Source organism: Nerophis lumbriciformis, linkage group LG17 (genome assembly GCF_033978685.3).
Source record: "Nerophis lumbriciformis linkage group LG17, RoL_Nlum_v2.1, whole genome shotgun sequence".
Classification (NCBI taxonomy): Eukaryota; Metazoa; Chordata; class Actinopteri; order Syngnathiformes; family Syngnathidae; genus Nerophis; species Nerophis lumbriciformis.
Genome location: NC_084564.2, coordinates 7,116,091 through 7,136,712, shown reverse-complemented (window position 1 = coordinate 7,136,712; position 20,622 = coordinate 7,116,091). Strand labels below are relative to the sequence as shown.

Below are 20,622 nucleotides of genomic sequence, written 5' to 3'. Positions count from 1 at the left end.
GAGCACAGCTTGTAGGTTCAATGTGCACGATTGAATATCTTAATGCGTTTAAAATGAACAACCCACCACGACGAGATTGGGGGTAAGTTGTTTCTTACTTGTGGACGGTATAGCTCGGTTGGTAGAGTGGCCGTGCCAACAACTTGAGGGTTGCAGGTTCGATCCCCGCTTCCGCCATCCTAGTCACTGCTGTTGTGTAAGACACTTTACCCATCTGCTCCCAGTGCCACCCACACTGGTTTAAATGTAACTTAGATATTGGGTTTCACAATGTAAAGCGCTTTGAGTCACTTGAGAAAAAGCGCTATATAAATATAATTCACTTCACTTCACACTTAGTGGGACATGTATTCATGTTAGCATGTAAGCTAGCTAGCCAGCCTTTAGGCTTGCTTGACCAGGAAATGAGCAGTAGTCCGGTTGGTACGTTTATCAAAGTTTTACGATCATTTCAATTTAAAACTGTAACACTAACGGTGGTTTGTTGGTTTACTGGTAATCGTTACATCCCTAGTAGGGTTGTACGGTACACTGGTACTAGTATGGTATCGCGGTACTAATGAATCAAAAACGGTACTGTACTCTGTTTGAAAAGTACCCGTTCTCTGTATTATTATTATTTATCTATTTTTAACGGGCATGACGGCGCATCGACACGTCATGACATTGCTGGTTTTACGTGCAGAGGAGCATGACCGGCAGCGCACACGTACGGAGTGCTTACAAGCAGACACGGTGTGGAGACGCATTTTGGCTTAAAAAGTAAAGATAACCACCAGGTTGAAGTAAATAATGGTTGAGTCGATAATAAATTAGGGAGCCTTAGTTGGACATTCGCACATGGACTAGGTTAACTCTCACAAGAAGAGGCAATAAATTAAGACTTCGGCATGCAAAAGTGATAGCTCTATCCTGTTCGTGACGCTAAAATGATGTGTATTTCTGGTCTTGTCATCCTCGTCCGGACAGAAGGGTGACACGGCAGTGCGGCTGGATCAAAAGAGACGTTGGAGACGCTTTACTGAACCAAAAGTTACTTTCTTACGAGCAAGCGTCCTTATACAGGACTGCAGTTCCCGGAGGAGTGCCTCGTTTTCTTGACCTGACCTCCTCCAGGAACTGCAGTCCTGTATAATGACACTCGCATGTAATAAAGGAACTTTTGCCGTGTCACCCTTCTGTCCGGACGAGGATGACAAGACCAGAAATACACATCAATACCAAGTACAATAGCGTATATAGTCGATACTACTATGATTACATCGATATTTTTTATCGTCACAAAATCCTCTTTTTAAATTCATATTATGTTTATAAAGTCAGGAAATATGTCCCTGGACACAATGAGGACTTTGAATATGACCAATGTATGATCTTGTAACTACTTGGCATCGGATCGATACCAAAATTTGTGGTATCATCCCAAAACTAATGTAAAGTATCAAAGAAGAGAAGAATAAGTGATTATTAAATTTTAACAGAAGTGTAGATAGAACATGTTAAAAGAGAAAGTAAGCAGATATTGACAGTGAATGAACAAGTAGATTAATAATTCATTTTTACAGCTTGTCCTTTATAATGTAGACAAAATAATAGAATGACAAAAGATACAGCAGAGTAATTAGGAGCCTTTGTTTGTTTACTTACTACTAAAAGACAAGTTGTCTAGTATGTTCACTATTTTATTTAAGGACTAAATTGCAATAATAAACATATGTTTCATGTACCCTAAGATTTTTTTGTTCAAATAAAGCCAATAAAGTAATTTTTTGTGGTGCCCTTTATTTAGAAAAGTGTATCAAAGTATCAAAATGCATTTTGGTACCGGTACCAACATGTTGGTATCAGGACAACCCTAATCCCTAGATACTTTGTAGTTCTTTTAAGACTTGTTTCATTGTGCATTGTTCATGTATTTTTCTATAAAATACGTTAGGTTGTGACATCCTGACCGCAGAGTGTGGTTTTAGCAGTACCAGAATAGTGGTAGTACCAGAATAGTGGTGACAATGAGGGTCCTGTTGGCCATGGAGTCGGTCACGTTGGTGGACTTGTCCTTGTTGTTCTCTGTTAAATTAAGGCCGGTTTGGGAGTTCCACACGCCAATCTGTGAAGATAGAATTGACAACTGGCGATCATAACGAGCGGCGTTGTGGCGTGGTGAACACACAAACGGGCGGGGACGTCCAAAAAGGGGTGAAAAAAGCAAACCAAAACAAGTCACAACAGGTGAGAGAGCGGACACATTGGGGGAGAGAGAAGGACAATTACAGAGGAGAGCCGATTAGTAAACAGTGTTACTATTCCTTTAGTCTGCTTGGGGCAGCTAAAGTACAGACCTTTTTCCACACTTTATTCAGGCGATTGTTGCCCGCGATTATCTTGCAGAAACAATAAAGAAAGAGCACTTTTAAATAGGTAGCATGGGTGGAAAGGTAGCATAATGAACTGGCAAGCATTGGTGCTAGGAATAACTTTTCTTTACTCTTGCAAATGTTGCATTTCTGCAGGGACACAATTCTAAAGATGCACTATATTGCCAAACGTATTTGGCCATCCATCTATCCATCTTCTTCCGCTTGTCCGAGGTCGGGTCGCGGGGGCAGCAGCCTAATCAGGGAAGCCCAGACTTCCCTCTCCCCAGCCCCTTCGTCCAGCTTTTCCCGAGGGATCCCGAGGCGTTCCCAGGCCAGCCGGGGGACATAGTCTTCCCAACGTGTCCTGGGTCTTCCCCGTGGCCTCTTACCGGTCGGACGTGCCCTAAACACCTCCCTAGGGAGGTGTTCGGGTGGCATCCTGACCAGATGCCCGAACCACCTCATCTTGCTCCTCTCCATGTGGAGGAGTAGCGGCTTCACTTTGAGCTCCTCACGGATGGCAGAGCTTCTCACCCTTTCTCTAAGGGAGAGCCCCGCCACCCGGCGGAGGAAACTCATTTGGGCTGCTTGTACCCGTGATCTTGTCCTTTCGGTCATAACCCAAAGCTCATGACCATAGGTGAAGATGGGAATGTAGATCGACCGGTAAATTGAGAGCTTTGCCTTCCGGCTCAGCTCCTTCTTCACCACAACGGATCGATACAGCGTCCGCATTACTGAAGACGCCGCACCGATCCGCCTGTCGATCTCACGATCCACTCTTCCCTCACTCGTGACCAAGACTCCGAGGTACTTGAACTCCTCCACTTGGGGCAGGATCTCCTCCCCAACCCGGAGATGGCACTCCACCCTTTTCCGGGCGAGAACCATGGACTCGGACTTCGAGGTGCTGATTCTCATCCCAGTCGCTTCACACTCTGCTGTGAACCGATCCAGTGATCCAGTATTTGGCCACCCATCCAAAGGATGAAAATCAGGTGTCCTAATCACTTGGCCCGGCCACAGGTGTATCAAATCAAGCACTTAGGCATGGAGACTGTTTCTACAAACATTTGTGAAAGAATGGGCCGCTCTCAGTGATTTCCAGCGTGGAACTGTCATAGGATGACACCTGTGCGACAAATCCAGTCGTGAAATGTCCTCGCTCCTAAATATTCCAAAGTCAACTTTATTATAAGAAAAGTGAAGAGTTCGGGAACAACAGCAACTCAGCCACCAAGTGGTAGGCCACATAAACTGACAGAGAGGTCAGCATAGTGCAAAGACTTTCTGCACAGTCAGTTGCTATAGAGCTCCAAGCTTCATGTGACCTTCCAATTAGCCCACGTACAGTACGCAGAGAGCTTCATGGAATGGCTTTCCATACCACAGCTGCATCTAAGCCATACATCACCAAGTCCAATGCAAAGCGTGGGATGCAGTGGTGTAAAGCACGCCACCACTGGACTCTAGAGCCGTGGAGACGCCTTCTCTGGAGTGATGAATCACGCTTTTCCATCTGGCAATCTGATGGACCAGTCTGGGTTTGGAGGTTGCCAAGAGAACGCTACATTTCGGACTGCATTGTGCCGAGTGTGAAATTTGGTGGGGGAGGAATTATGGTGTGGGGTTGTTTTCCAGAAAATGGGCCTGGCCCCTTAATTCCAGAGAATTATGAATGCTCCAGGAGACCAAAACATTTTGGACTATTCCATGTTCTCAACCGAACTGAACAGTTTGGAGCGGGCCTCTTCCTCTTCCAACATGACTGTGCACCAGTGCACAGAGCAAGGTCCATAAAGACATGGATGACAGAGTCTGGTGTGGATGAACTTGACTGGCCTGCACAGAGTCCTGACCCGAACCCGATAGAACACCTTTGGGATGAATTAGAACGGAGACTGAGAGCCAGGCCTTCTCCACCAACATCAGTGTGTGACCTCACCAATGCGCTTTTGGAAGAATGGTGGAAAAGTGCTATAAACACACTCCGCAACCTTGTGGACAGCCTTCCCAGAAGAGCTGAAGCTGTAATAGCTGCAAAAGGTGGACCCACATCATATTGAACCCTATGGGTTAGGAATGGGATGGCACTTCAACTTCATATGTGAGTCAAGGCAGGTGGCCAAATACTTTTGACAATATAGTGTATCTACAGACTTTCCAAACTATCAGGAAAAAAGTAAAAGTGGGTCAGATGGTTCACCTTCTCCAAGCCGTCCTCCTTGAGGCTGATCACGTCCAAATCAAAATCTTTCCGTAGGCCGTCAGTCTTGTTGATGATTATTTGTCCCGTTAAGCCGTTCCACTGGGCCTGGGGGTGTGGGGGTGTGGGGTTGTGCCACCAAAGAGCAGAAAACACCACCAGTGAATCTCCCATTTATTCTTTTTAACCGACATACACCCAAATGCTAAATCCAATAGAAGCCTTGGCAAACAAGTATTTGGGAAATGAATTATGGAGGAGCTACATTAGAGGCCGTGAACAGTGACAGAGGCATCTTAATGTGTGTGTGTGTGTGTGTGTGTGTGTGTGTGTGTGTGTGTGTGTGTGTGTGTGTGTGTGTGTGTGTGTGTGTGTGTGTGTGTGTGTTCTTGTATTTTTACCCTTCTTGAGACATCATCAAGGAAAAGTACCGTCCATATGAGGACCGGTGAACAAGTTAGGACCGAAATCATGTTCCCAATACGGAAAGCCATTGCATCTAATAGAGAACCAAATACTAGAGTCCGTGAACATTGCTCCAAAGTCAGGATTTTTTGTTGATTTAATGTGCATACAAAAGTAAAGATTGACCGGTGCAAAGGCAGCAATATATGATAAAACAAGCTAAAGAAGGACTTCCCTATTCATCCACGAAAAAATCCACCAGGTGAACAGTTGATTTTACGACTTCCGGTGCTGATGTAAGACAACCCACATGTGACCATAGGATGAACAAATACACTACAGTATTAAGACTATAGTGGCCATTAACAGTTAGCTTCTACAGCTAGGTTTCCCAAAGTGCGGCACAGGGGCCATCTGTGGCCCTTTGTCATCGGCCTTAAGCACATTACAAAATACAAAATATAGAGATCTCATTTGCACCCCTGCTGGTGAAATCCATCAAAATGAGGGTGGTCCCAAAAAGGAGGGATTTTTCAAATTGACTGTGTCGCTTTTAAAAGTGCTCCCCCTCTGGTCAACATATGAAATAACAAGTGTGTGTAAGAAATTTAAATGCGCCCCCTTTGGCCAAAATTAATAAAATAAATATGTATATAGAGATATACTGTAATAACGTGAAATGAATAATGAAGATTAAAAACCAATTATAAACAATAATTTTTTTTAAAATAACTAAAAGCAGTCTTTTTCTCACAATGTGTCGACTTTTTTCTTATAAAATTGGGAACAATTTCTCATATTCTTTCCGTTTCTGTAATATTGCAATACTTTCTAGTAAAATGATTACCTTTTATGTAAAGTTATTACTTTTTAATGTAAAATTATTGCTTTTTAATACAAAATGATGACATTTGTCATATAAAATTCAGAATTTTTTTGTTCTTGTAAAACAGTGAAATTTTTTGAGTAACATTATGACTTTTGTCATCATTTTGCCAAGTAAAATTCCGATTATTATTATAATATTGCCAACATTTTAAAGTTTTCTTATAAAATTGTGACTTTTGTCGAGTAAAATTACGACTCTTTTTATAAAATTGTCAAAATGTTAAACTTTTCTTGTAAAACTGTGACTGTTATTGGGTAGATTTCCAACTTGTATCATAATATTGCACACATTCTACGTTTTTCTTGTGAAACTGTGACCCTTTTCTTGTGAAATTCCAACTTATTTTTCACAACAAGCTTTTTTATGTTTGTATAGTGGCGCAGTGGGAGAGTGGCCGTGCGCAACCCGAGGGGCCCTGGTTCAATCCCCACCTAGTACCAACCTCGTCATGTCCGTTGTGTCCTGAGCAAGACACTTCACCCTTGCTCCTGATGGCTGCTGGTTAGCGCCTTGCATGGCAGCTCCCGCCATCAGTGTGTGAATGTGTGTGTGAATGGGTAAATGTGGAAGTAGTGTCAAAGCGCTTTGAGTACCTTGAAGGTAGAAAAGCGCTATACAAGTACAACCCATTTATCATTTATTTATTATCATTTATTTATAATGTTGTAAATACAAATCTTTATATATCTAGAAAGGGTGGTCCTTAAGAGGTAGGCATTTTTCAGAGGTCTCAAGAAGGTAACAAATACAGGAATGTGTGTGTGTGTGTTCTTGTTTTTCTATCCTTCTTGAGACATCAAGAAGGAAAAGTACCTTCCATATGAGGACCAGTGAATAAGTTAGGAACGAAATCATGGTCTCAATACAGAAAACTATTGCATCTAATAGAGAGTCAAATACTAGTCTGTGAACATTGCTCCAAAGTCAGGATTTTTTGTTGATTTTTTCTCTTGTCATAATTTTGCCAAGTAAAATTCCAATTATTATTATAATATTGCCAACATTTTAAAGTTTTCTTATAAAATTGTGACTTTTGTCAAGTAAAATTACGACTCTTTTCATAAAATTGTCAAAATGTTAAACTTTTCTTGCAAAACTGTGACTGTTATTGGGTAAATTTCCAACTTGTATCATAATATTGGACACACATTCTAAGTTTTTTTTGTGAAACGGTGACCTTTTTCTTGTGAAATTCCAACTCATTTTTCACAACAAGCTTTTTTATGTTTGCATAGTATGTATATATTATCAATGTTGTAAATACACATCTTTATATATCTAGAAAGGGTGGTCCTTAAGAGGTAGGCATTTTTCAGAGGTCTCAAGAAGGTAACAAATACAGGAATGTGTATGTGTGTGTTCTTGTTTTTCTACCCTTCTTGAGACATCAAGAAGGAAACGTACCTTCCATATGAGGACCAGTGAATAAGTTAGGACCGAAATCATGGTCTCAATACGGAAAACTATTGCATCTAATAGAGAGTCAAATACTAGAGTCTGTGAACATTGCTCCAAAGTCAGGATTTTTTGTTGATTTTTTCTCTTGTCATAATTTTGCCAAGTAAAATTCTGATTATTATTATAATATTGCCAACATTTTAAAGTTTTCTTATAAAATTGTGACTTTTGTCAAGTAAAATTACGACTCTTTTCATAAAATTGTCAAAATGTTAAACTTTTCTTGTAAAACTGTGACTGTCATTGGGTAGATTTCCAACTTGTATCATAATATTGGACGATTCTAAGTTTTTCTTGTGAAACGGTGACCTTTTTCTTGTGAAATTCCAACTCATTTTTCACAACAAGCTTTTTTATGTTTGCATAGTATTTATATATTATCAATGTTGTAAATACACATCTTTATATATCTAGAAAGGGTGGTCCTTAAGAGGTAGGCATTTTTCAGAGGTCTCAAGAAGGTAACAAATACAGGAATGTGTGTGTGTGTGTGTGTGTGTGTGTGTGTGTGTGTGGGGGGGGGGGGGGGTGTTCTTGTATGAAATCAAGAAGGAAAAGAACCTTCCATATGAGGACCAGTGAATAAGTTAGGACGGAAATCATGGTCCCAATACGGAAAACCATTGCATCTAATAGAGAGTCAAATACTAGAGTCCGTGAACATTATTCCAAAGTCAGGATTTTTTGTTGATTTTTTCTCTTGTCATAATTTTGCCAAGTAAAATTCCGATTATTATTATAATATTGCCAACATTTTAAAGTTTTCGTATAAAATTGTGACTTTTGTCAAGTAAAATTACGACTCTTTTCATAAAATTGTCAAAATGTTAAACTTTTCTTGTAAAACTGTGACTGTTATTGGGTAGATTTCCAACTTGTATCATAATATTGCACACATTCTAAGTTTTTCATGTGAAACTGTGACCTTTTTCTTGTGAAACTGTGACCTTTTTCTTGTGAAATTCCAACTCACTTTTCACAACAAGCTTTTTTATGTTTGCATAATATTTATATATTATCAATGTTGTAAATACACATCTTTATATATCTAGAAAGAGGTAGGCATTTTTCAGAGGTCTCAAGAAGGTAACAAATACAGGAATGTGTGTGTGTGTGTGTGTGTGTGTGTGTGTGTGTGTGTGTGTGTGTTCTTGTATTTCTACCCTTCTTGAGACATCAAGAAGGAAAAGAACCTTCCATATGAGGACCAGTGAATAAGTTAGGACCGAAATCATGGTCCCAATACGGAAAACCATTGCATCTAATAGAGAGTCAAATACTAGAGTCCGTGAACATTATTCCAAAGTCAGGATTTTTTGTTGATTTTTTCTCTTGTCATAATTTTGCCAAGTAAAATTCCGATTATTATTATAATATTGCCAACATTTTAAAGTTTTCTTATAAAATTGTGACTTTTGTCAAGTAAAATTACGACTCTTTTCATAAAATTGTCAAAATGTTAAACTTTTCTTGTAAAACTGTGACTGTTATTGGGTAGATTTCCAACTTGTATCATAATATTGCACACATTCTAAGTTTTTCATGTGAAACTGTGACCTTTTTCTTGTGAAACTGTGACCTTTTTCTTGTGAAATTCCAACTCACTTTTCACAACAAGCTTTTTTATGTTTGCATAATATTTATATATTATCAATGTTGTAAATACACGTCTTTATATATCTAGAAAGAGGTAGGCATTTTTCAGAGGTCTCAAGAAGGTAACAAATACAGGAATGTGTGTGTGTGTGTGTGTGTTCTTGTATTTCTACCCTTCTTGAGACATCAAGAAGGAAAAGAACCTTCCATATGAGGACCAGTGAATAAGTTAGGACCGAAATCATGGTCCCAATACGGAAAACCATTGCATCTAATAGAGAGTCAAATACTAGAGTCCGTGAACATTATTCCAAAGTCAGGATTTTTTGTTGATTTTTTCTCTTGTCATAATTTTGCCAAGTAAAATTCCAATTATTATTATAATATTGCCAGCATTTTAAAGTTTTCTTATAAAATTGTGACTTTTGTCAAGTAAAATTACGACTCTTTTCATAAAATTGTCAAAATGTTAAACTTTTCTTGTAAAACTGTGACTGTTATTGGGTAGATTTCCAACTTGTATCATAATATTGCACACATTCTAAGTTTTTCTTGTGAAACTGTGACCTTTTTCTTGTGAAACTGTGACCTTTTTCTTGTGAAATTCCAACTCACTTTTCACAACAAGCTTTTTTATGTTTGCATAGTATTTATATATTATCAATGTTGTAAATACACATCTTTATATATATCTAGAAAGAGGCAGGCATTTTTCAGAGGTCTCAAGAAGGTAACAAATACAGGAATGTGTGTGTGTATGTGTGTGTGTGTGTGTGTGTGTGTGTGTGTGTGTGTTCTTGTATTTCTACCCTTCTTGAGACATCAAGAAGGAAAAGAACCTTCCATATGAGGACCAGTGAATAAGTTAGGACCGAAATCATGGTCCCAATACGGAAAACCATTGCATCTAATAGAGAGTCAAATACTAGAGTCCGTGAACATTATTCCAAAGTCAGGATTTTTTGTTGATTTTTTCTCTTGTCATAATTTTGCCAAGTAAAATTCCGATTATTATTATACTATTGCCAACATTTTAAAGTTTTCTTATAAAATTGTGACTTTTGTCAAGTAAAATTACGACTCTTTTCATAAAATTGTCAAAATGTTAAACTTTTCTTGTAAAACTGTGACTGTTATTGGGTGGATTTCCAACTTGTATCATAATATTGCACACATTCTAAGTTTTTCTTGTGAAACTGTGACCTTTTTCTTGTGAAACTGTGACCTTTTTCTTGTGAAATTCCAACTCACTTTTCACAACAAGCTTTTTTATGTTTGCATAGTATTTATATATTATCAATGTTGTGAATACACATCTTTATATATATCTAGAAAGAGGCAGGCATTTTTCAGAGGTCTCAAGAAGGTAACAAATACAGGAATGTGTGTGTGTGTGTGTGTTCTTGTATTTCTACCCTTCTTGAGACATCAAGAAGGAAAAGAACCTTCCATATGAGGACCAGTGAATAAGTTAGGACCAAAATCATGGTCCCAATACGGAAAACCATTGCATCTAATAGAGAGTCAAATACTAGAGTCCGTGAACATTATTCCAAAGTCAGGATTTTTTGTTGATTTTTTCTCTTGTCATAATTTTGCCAAGTAAATTTCCGATTATTATAATATTGCCAACATTTTAAAGTTTTCTTATAAAATTGTGACTTTTGTCAAGTAAAATTACGACTCTTTTCATAAAATTGTCAAAATGTTAAACTTTTCTTGTAAAACTGACTGTTATTGGGTAGATTTCCAACTTGTATCATAATATTGCACACATTCTAAGTTTTTCTTGTGAAACTGTGACCTTTTTCTTGTGAAACTGTGACCTTTTTCTTGTGAAATTCCAACTCACTTTTCACAACAAGCTTTTTTATGTTTGCATAGTATTTATATATTATCAATGTTGTAAATACACATCTTTATATATATCTAGAAAGAGGCAGGTATTTTTCAGAGGTCTCAAGAAGGTAACAAATACAAGAATGTGTGTGTGTGTGTGTGTGTGTGTGTGTGTGTGTGTGTGTGTGTGTGTGTGTGTGTGTGTGTGTGTTGATATAAGCGGACCAGGCAGGCTTGGCCTCTTGTCTGAGTGCAGAGCAGCAGGACTTTGTAATGAAGGAAGCTCTGTGGAAAAAACAGTCTGGTTAAATCTGCCTTGAAAGATGAGTGCACTCAAGCTTTTATCGACTCGTCGGGACTCCTGAAGTGAACTCATTTTAAAGGACTATGTCGCTCAGGTGCTGTTGTGACGCAGAACGCGCTGTTACTGTGAAGGGGCGGCGCTTAAAATGTTGTCTGTCATTCATAATCATTATGTCAGACAATTTTAGCACCAACATCAAAGCTACAGACACACAAAAAAGTTATCAAAATTACTTTTCAGCATCAATGCTTACACGCTATCGTGCACTTCCGAGCTGTGTGATTCAAAAAGCGTTTAGAACAGTGGTTCTTAACCTGGGTTCGATCGAACCCTAGGGGTTCGGTGAGTTGGTTTCAGGGGTTCGGTGAAGGTCAAGGTACACCCGACTCATCGTGTAAATAAAATCTTCTCCCTATCGCTGTGTTATGGATACCCCCAAACAATGTTCCCTTTCATTTTCCATCTGATTTGCAGGTGTGTAAATGTTAGAATAATTATGTATAAATTATCACACAAATCTTATGCTTAAAGGCCGTTGCTATAGTTATTATCAATTGTGCTGAAGTTGTACTTTTCTATCTGTGCAAAGGCACAACTTGTAATCTTGCTTTGCGACTTGTCTCGCATCAGCAGTTTGTTTCCAGACCCTGCCTGCTGGCAGCCAAGGACGGACATCGAGTACCTCAACGCAGATAAAACAGAGACAGGGCGAAATCACGCGTGTCAGCACATTTCCATTCTGAATAATCATGCTTGCATTACCCCTCCCTTCAGAAGCAGCTTCAGTGATGTTAACAAGGGACCTCCCGAATAAATAGAGAAGCACGTGGGACTGTACCTTAGAGCAGTGTTTTTCAACCACTGTGCCGCGGCACACTAGTGTGCCGTGAGATACAGTCTGGTGTGCCGTGGGAGATTATCTAATTTCACCTATTTGGGTTAAAAATATTTTTTGCAAACCAGTAAATGATGTGTTGTTTTTGAGTGTCGATGCTGTCTAGAGCTCGGCAGAGTAACTATTTTATACTCTTCCATATCAGTAGGTGGCAGCAGGTAGCTAATTGCTTTGTAGATGTCGGAAATAGCGGGAGGCAGTGTGCAGGTAAAAGGGTGTCTAATGCTTAAACCAAAAATAAACAAGAGGTGAGTGCCCCTAAGAAAAGGCAATGAAGCTTAGGGAAGGCTATGCAGAACTAAACTAAAACTGAACTGGCTACTAAGTAAACAAAAACAGAATGCTGGACGACAGCAAAGACTTACTGTGGAGCAAAGACGGCGTCCACAATGTACATCCGAACATGACATGACAATCAACAATGTCCCCACAAAGAAGGATAAAAACAACTGAAATATTCTTGAAACAAAGTAGATGCGGGAAATATCGCTCAAAGGAAATGAAACTACTACAGGCAAATACCAAAAAAAGAGAAAAAAACACCAATATAGGAGCGCAAGACAAGAAGTAAAACACTACACACAGGAAAACAGCAAAAAAGTCCAAATAAGTCAGGGTGTGATGTGACAGGTGGTGACAGTACACCTACTTTGAGACAAGAGCTATAGTGATGCATGCTTGTTTATGCTTTAAAGTCATATCCAACAATTGCGACAACGACTTTTTACTGTCAACTGAGTTTCGCTTTTTAATGATTTCTGCTGGTGGTGTGCCTCTGGATTTTTTCAACGGGAAAAATGTGCCTTGGATCAAAAAAGGTTGAAAAACACTGCCTTAGAGAGTAGGGGGGAACTGTCACCGAGTGTACAGTCCAATACGTCTCTCCTCATGAGTAAAATTCAACTCTGTCTCTGCTTGATTCCTTCTTCTTGTCTTGTGTAATAGATAGTTCGGTGTTTGAACCTGACAGTAATTTGTTGTGAGTTCATGCACTGTGTTGGTTTTGTTCTTGGAACAAGGTGATGTTCACGGTTCATTTTGTGCACTGGTAAAAAAAAAAACATATAACTTTGTCTTGAATTTAAAAAAAATACATATAATTATATTTTTCACTAAAGAAGGGTTCGGTGAATGCGCATTTGAAACTGGTGGGGTTCGGTACCTCCAACAAGGTTAAGAACCACTGGTTTAGAAGATGACACATGCACGGTTGATGTGATTTCATATTGTCGGAGGCAGATATTTACATATATCCGAATTTAAGTGTTACTTCTTTTTATTTCATTGTCATATTACAAAACAGCTAGTGTTTTTCTTCCAAATGTGGTCTTTTGGTTGTCTGCAAAACTGTGTGCTTAACCTTGAAGTGAGGAATGTTAGAGAGAGCGATAATAAGCATTTGTTTTGGCTAGAGAGACATGACTGCCAGGGGGGGAGGAAGAGAGACTTAAGAGACGGGGGACGGCGTGGCGCAGTGGAAGAGTGGCCGTGCGCAACCCGAGGGTCCCTGGTTCAATCCCCACCTAGTACCAACCTCGTCATGTCCGTTGTGTCCTGAGCAAGACACTTCACCCTTGCTCCTGATGGGTGCTGGTTAGCGCCTTGCATGGCAGCTCCCTCCATCAGTGTGTGAATGTGTGTGTGAATGGGTAAATGTGGAAGTAGTGTCAAAGCGCTTTGAGTACCTTGAAGGTAGAAAAGCGCTATACAAGTACAACCCATTTATAAGAGGAGAGGGGTTTTGGTCGAGGGGGGACAGACCATCTTGGCGGCGCGATAGAATGTTCTATACTGGATTGGTCTAAATGTGTATATATACAGGTAAAAGCCAGTAAATTAGAATATTTTGAAAAACTTGATTTATTTCAGTAATTGCATTCAAAAGGTGTAACTTGTACATTATATTTATTCATTGCACACAGACTGATGCATTCAAATGTTTATTTCATTTAATTTTGATGATTTGAAGTGGCAACAAATGAAAATCCAAAATTCCGTGTGTCACAAAATTAGAATATTACTTAAGGCTAATACAAAAAAGGGATTTTTAGAAATGTTGGCCAAATGAAAAGTATGAAAATGAAAAATATGAGCATGTACAATACTCAATACTTGGTTGGAGCTCCTTTTGCCTCAATTACTGCGTTAATGCGGCGTGGCATGGAGTCGATGAGTTTCTGGCACTGCTCAGGTGTTATGAGAGCCCAGGTTGCTCTGATAGTGGCCTTCAACTCTTCTGCGTTTTTGGGTCTGGCATTCTGCATCTTCCTTTTCACAATACCCCACAGATTTTCTATGGGGCTAAGGTCAGGGGAGTTGGCGGGCCAATTTAGAACAGAAATACCATGGTCCGTAAACCAGGCACGGGTAGATTTTGCGCTGTGTGCAGGCGCCAAGTCCTGTTGGAACTTGAAATCTCCATCTCCATAGAGCAGGTCAGCAGCAGGAAGCATGAAGTGCTCTAAAACTTGCTGGTAGACGGCTGCGTTGACCCTGGATCTCAGGAAACAGAGTGGACCGACACCAGCAGATGACATGGCACCCCAAACCATCACTGATGGTGGAAACTTTACACTAGACTTCAGGCAACGTGGATCCTGTGCCTCTCCTGTCTTCCTCCAGACTCTGGGACCTCGATTTCCAAAGGAAATGCAAAATTTGCATGGTTGGGTGATGGTTTGGGGTGCCATGTCATCTGCTGGTGTCGGTCCACTCTGTTTCCTGAGATCCAGGGTCAACGCAGCCGTCTACCAGCAAGTTTTAGAGCACTTCATGCTTCCTGCTGCTGACCTGCTCTATGGAGATGGAGATTTCAAGTTCCAACAGGACTTGGCGCCTGCACACAGCGCAAAATCTACCCGTGCCTGGTTTACGGACCATGGTATTTCTGTTCTAAATTGGCCCGCCAACTCCCCTGACCTTAGCCCCATAGAAAATCTGTGGGGTATTGTGAAAAGGAAGATGCAGAATGCCAGACCCAAAAACGCAGAAGAGTTGAAGGCCACTATCAGAGCAACCTGGGCTCTCATAACACCTGAGCAGTGCCAGAAACTCATCGACTCCATGCCACGCCGCATTAACGCAGTAATTGAGGCAAAAGGAGCTCCAACCAAGTATTGAGTATTGTACATGCTCATATTTTTCATTTTCATACTTTTCAGTTGGCCAACATTTCTAAAAATCCCTTTTTTGTATTAGCCTTAAGTAATATTCTAATTTTGTGACACACGGAATTTTGGATTTTCATTTGTTGCCACTTCAAATCATCAAAATTAAATGAAATAAACATTTGAATGCATCAGTCTGTGTGCAATGAATAAATATAATGTACAAGTTACACCTTTTGAATGCAATTACTGAAATAAATCAAGTTTTTCAAAATATTCTAATTTACTGGCTTTTACCTGTATATGCAAAGCTTTGCAAATATATTACAAAATACCTATTCTGTCTCTGGTGGTTTTTCAACTCAGCTTTAAGTGTCGTAAAGAGCTTGGGAGCGACTTGTGACTTGAATTCCCTGGGAGGAACAACTGGTCCAAAACGCAACAATATGAATTCACTGGTGGTTGGATGGTTGGATGGATAGTGTTGGTCACAGACAGAGGAGCGGGTGCAACGGCGGTAGCAGAACACCAACTCACGTCTTTCAGCATGTTCATGAAGCGTGCTCCGAAGCGCCAGGGCTTGTGGCGGTGGCACTGGAGCGAGCTGACGGTCATCTGGGCGGCCCGTTGCGAGGCGGCCGCCACCATGTAGACGGCGTCGTACATCAGCGACGCCTCCGTCTGCAAAGACACGCCTCCTTTAACACTCGCTGGCACTTCGGTCACGGGAAATAGCAGTAAGTGTTACGCAATCGCAGACAACATGGCTGACAGGAGCGCCAGCTAAAGGTTGCGTTTCCCGGAATAGATCTGCTGTTTTGTTCACAACATTACCATGCGGGCTAACGATGTTTACGTTCTAATTCCAAGAACCGCGAAGCTTTTAATGACCCTCATTAAATATGGATAAACAAGTAAATATGGAAGTGAAATGAGCTGCTTAACGAGATCCTGGACTGGACAAATATGCAACCTGATTGTTTATGCACTCCATCTATGTAAGTAGGTCACGTCCTGACTCCTTCAAACGTCCACTGACTCTATCTCCATCTTCAAAAGCCCAAAAGCAGTGAAATTGTCACATTGTGTAAATGGTAAATAAAAAGAGAATACATCAAATCCTTTTCAACTTATATTCAATTGAATAGACTGCAAAGACAAGATATTTCATGTTCACACTGAGAAACTTTATTTTTTTTGCAAATATTAGCTCATTTGGAGTTCGATGCCTGCAACGTGTTTCAAAAAAAGCTGGCACAAGTGGCAAAAAAGAGTGAGAAAGTTGAGGAATGCTCATCAAAAGACTTATTTGGAACATCCCACAGGTGAACAGGCTAATTGGGAACAGGTGGGTGCCATGATTGGGTATAAAAGCAGCTTGCATGAAATGCTCAGTCATTCACAAACAAGGACGGGGCGAGGGTCACCGCTTTGTCAACAAATGCCTGAGCAAATTGTTTAGGAACAACATTTCTCAACCAGCTATTGCAAGGAATTTAGGGATTTCACCATCTACGGTCCGTAATATCATCAAAAGGTACAGAGAATCTGGAGAAATCACTGCATGTAAGCAATGATATTACGCACTTTGGATCCCGCAGGTGGCACTGCATCAAAAAGCGACATCAGCGTGTAAAGGATATCACCACATGGACTCAGGAACACTTCAGAAAACCACTGTCAGTAACTACAGTCGGTCGCTACATCTGTAAGTGCAAGTTAAAACTCTACTATGCAAAAGCCAAAGCCATTTATCAACAACACCCCGCCCCTTTTTTTGAACGCGCTTGTTATGACGTCAGTGTCGGAGCTCCGGAATCTTACCGTCATCATGCCCTCCATCATTCCCGTCTCAGCCTTGGAAGGAGCCTGCAGTCGCTCCATGGACCAGCGCTCCACCACCGAGGCCACCTGGGGGTTGTCGATGTTGAGCAGCCGGAAGCCCGTCATGTTGACGCCGCTGTAGCGGTACGGCTCCAGGTCCAGCGCAAACAAGTCCTGCGGAGACGCCGCCTCACTTTTAGCACAATTCTCTAAAAAAAAACAACTAGCAGTACTATGCTAACATGCCAAAAATAGAATGCTTACATTTAAAATGAGTGTAATACAAACATATATGACACTGAAGTATATACCTGCTAAATTATCTAAAAAAGCTAGCATGCTAACAGTAATATGCTAACATGCGAAAAATATTATGCTTACATTTAAAATGAGTGTAATACAAATATATATGACACTGAAGTGTATACCTGCTAAATTATCTAAAAAAGCTAGCATGCTAACAGTACAATGCTAACATGCGAAAAATATTATGCTTACATTTAAAATGAGTGTAATACAAATATATATGACACTGAAGTGTATACCTGCTAAATTATCTAAAAAGGTTAGCATGCTAACAGTACTATGCTAACATGAGAAAAATAGCATGCTTACATTTAAAATGAGTGAAATACAAACATATAAGACACTGAAGTGTATACCTGCTAAATTATCTAAAAAAGCTAGCATGCCAAAATGCTAACTGTAACATGCGTCAAGTACCACAATGTTACTCTGAAGTGTGTACCTAAAAAATATGTTTTTAAATGTTACTATGCTAACATTAACATGAATCAAGTACCAAAATAGGTCTGAGGTGTGTACCTACAAAGTGTGTACACCTGTACAATTAGCAAATAAGTTAGCATGCTAATGCTAAAATCCACTTTGGCCTGCAGTGTAAACATAGTCTAAGCTGCCATTTTCTTTGTTTACTGTAAAATGTACAGGTATTTTTTAAAAACTGGTGATAATGTGTGATCCTGACACATTTATATTATTCACTCTTACATGCGGCCCTCTGAGGGCCAACTGTCATGTGGCCCTCAATGAAAACACCTTTGATGTCCCTGCTTTAAGTCCATCTACCGTAAATTTCGGATTGTAAGCCACTACTTTTTTTTCCGACACTTTGAACCCTGCGGCTGATTGACGGATTTTTCTTCGCTGACGGCCACATTGTTTTGTGTTCAATAGTTTTCCTTAAACCCAGGCAGAGGACTCAAGTGGCGTGGTATTGTTTGTGCTTTTGGACCAGTCTGCCACCGCAGGTATGAAAATGTGATTCCTGTTTTAATGCCTTAAACCGGAAGTAAAACCGTCCATAGCGGTACTACACGTATGGATTCTTCATTCATCACTCCAAGCAACGTTCGTAAGTTTTACAATATAACTAAAACTATTCTTACTTACTAAGCGTCCCATGTGTGATGTCTGTTGGAGTGTTTTCATGCCTATTTGTACGTGCTTTAGTAATGTAATCAAGCTACCATGACTTCTGTTTTGTTTCATCAGCCGTTCTACTGCCGTGTTACAGACACCGTTTGGAAACAATTAAGGTATGTAAATAAATATTTCTGTATAAATAAGTCATTTCACAACATATATGTCTGCCACTTATAGTCCGGTGTGACTAATATATGAAAAAATATTTTGACTTCTACAATTTAGTGGGTGTGGCTTATATATGGATTTTTCTTCGCTGACGACCATTATACAAATAGTTTTAGAGAAAAAAACAAAGCAAAAATAATGAATAGGCGTGTTAGTGTTTGTGCTATGGGCTATGGCGCCATCTTTTGGACAAGTTTGAACACTGCAGCTGTTATAGAAAATTCCTGCTGTTTAAAGCTTTGAACCGGAAGTAAAAGTGCCGTACTGCATTCACGCTGTCCATAGCGTTTCTACTCGTATGGATTCTTCATTCATCACTCCAAGCAATGTTTGTAAGTTTTACAATATAACTAAAACAATTCTGACTTACTAAATTGTCCCATGTGTGATGTCTGTAGGAGTGTTTTCATGCATATTTGTACCTGCTATAGTAATGTACTCAAGCTAACGATGTTAGCATTAGCTAATATGCTAACACGTTTACGAGTGTCTGTGTTAGTAGTAATTCCACAGCTAGTGGGTCCATAACCATGACTTCTGTTTTGTTTGATCAGCCGTTTTACTGCCCTGTTACAGACAGCGTTTGGAAACAATGCACGTAAAAAAAAATATTTCTGTGTAAATAATGCATTTCACAACGTATATATCTGCGGTTTGTAGTCCGGTGAGGCTAATATGTGGATTTTTCTTTGCTGGCGACCACAATACAAATAGTTTTAAAATAAACAAAGCAAAGATACTGAATAGGTTTGTTATTCATTGTGCTGCGGCGCCATCTTTTGGACGAGTTTGCACATTGCAGGTGCTGCATTGCCCTTCTGTTTATAGAACTTTGACCCGGAAGTAAAAGTGCTGTTCTGTCTTCCCGCCGTCCATAGCGTTTCTACCCGTATGGATCCTTCATTCGTCACTCCAAGCAACGTTTGTAAGTTTTACAATATAACTAAAACTATTCTTACTTACTAAAGCGTCCCATGTGTGATGTCTGTAGGAGTGTTTTCATGCATATTTGTACATGCTATCGTAATGTACTCAAGCTAGCGTTGTTAGCATTAGCTAATATGCTAACACGTTTAAGAGTGTCTGTGTTAGTATTATTAACTTACATTCTTTTTGTATTGTTTCACTTTCACAAATTCCTCCGTAAATTCACCAAAACGTCACCGTGGAGTTATTGAGTCTGTTTAGCTGATTGGAGAGCTAGCTTGCACAGCTAGTGGGTCCATGACCATGACTTCTGTTTTGTTTGAACAGCCGTTTTACTGCCCTGTTACAGACACCGTTTGGAAACAATTAAGGTAAATGAATATTTCTGTGTAAATAAGTCATTTCACAACATATATATCTGCAGTTTATAATCCGGTGTGACTAATATGTGAAACAAATGTTGATTTCTCTAACTGAGTGGGTGTAGCTTATACACAGGTGCGCTTTATAGTCCGAAATGTAATCTCTGCATCTCTGTCAGAAAAGGATCATGCACCTTAGGTTCCTTTTAAAAGGACTGTGCCGTGGTTTTGGCAGTTCCTTACCAGAGTGGTGAAGAAGAAGTGGTAATATTCCGTCATCATCCCCATGGACAGGATCTACAGGGGTCACAAGAGGTCAGAGGTCGCACTCATTGAAGCGAGTGTGCGTGCAGATTGTGCTGCTGGAGGCGTGTGCGTGTCGCTCTGCTGGGATTTGGGTACAAACACAGGATTTCTGAAGGGGACGAGAGGCGGACTAATCTTGCACTCAGTAAGCCAAGGAGGAAGGGAATAATGTTCAGTGGCTGACCTGCTTCAGCACGTCAGCCGAGGTCTGGTAGGAGCAGTCGAAGATGACGTAGAACTCCTTCCCCTTCTTCATCTCCTTCAGGAGCGGCCGCGCGTCTTTGCTTCCCATCGGCAGCTGGCGGATCTTGATCTTGATGCTGTACCTGGACGGAGCTTTGATCAGCTCTTGCAGGCGAATCAGACCTGGAACACAAAGCGGTCTCATGGGCACGCCTGTCAAACTCATTAGGATAGCAGGTACAAATATGCATGAAAACACTCCTACGGACATCACACATGGGACGCTTTAGTCAGTAAAAATAGTCTTAGTTATATTGTAAAACTTACACACGTTGCTTGGAGTGAGGAAT

General features: G+C 40.2%; 1 protein-coding gene across 2 annotated transcripts in view; it reads right to left on the bottom strand.

The window, feature by feature from the left end:
• LOC133614407 (glutamate receptor ionotropic, kainate 1) overlaps positions 1-20,622 on the bottom strand; it is a 72,885-nt gene that overhangs the window by 5,583 nt on the left and 46,680 nt on the right. The window contains exons 5-11 of one of the 2 annotated variants that reach the window (XM_061972337.1): positions 20,274-20,455; positions 20,027-20,080; positions 16,881-17,054; positions 15,594-15,737; positions 4,564-4,671; positions 2,340-2,381; positions 1,994-2,107 (exon numbers count right to left, since the gene is read on the bottom strand). In XM_061972337.1, coding sequence (XP_061828321.1) covers positions 1,994-2,107; positions 2,340-2,381; positions 4,564-4,671; positions 15,594-15,737; positions 16,881-17,054; positions 20,027-20,080; positions 20,274-20,455 — 818 coding nt within the window. The remainder of the gene's footprint in view (positions 1-1,993; positions 2,108-2,339; positions 2,382-4,563; positions 4,672-15,593; positions 15,738-16,880; positions 17,055-20,026; positions 20,081-20,273; positions 20,456-20,622) is intronic. The other variant, XM_061972338.2, reaches the window with a different exon arrangement.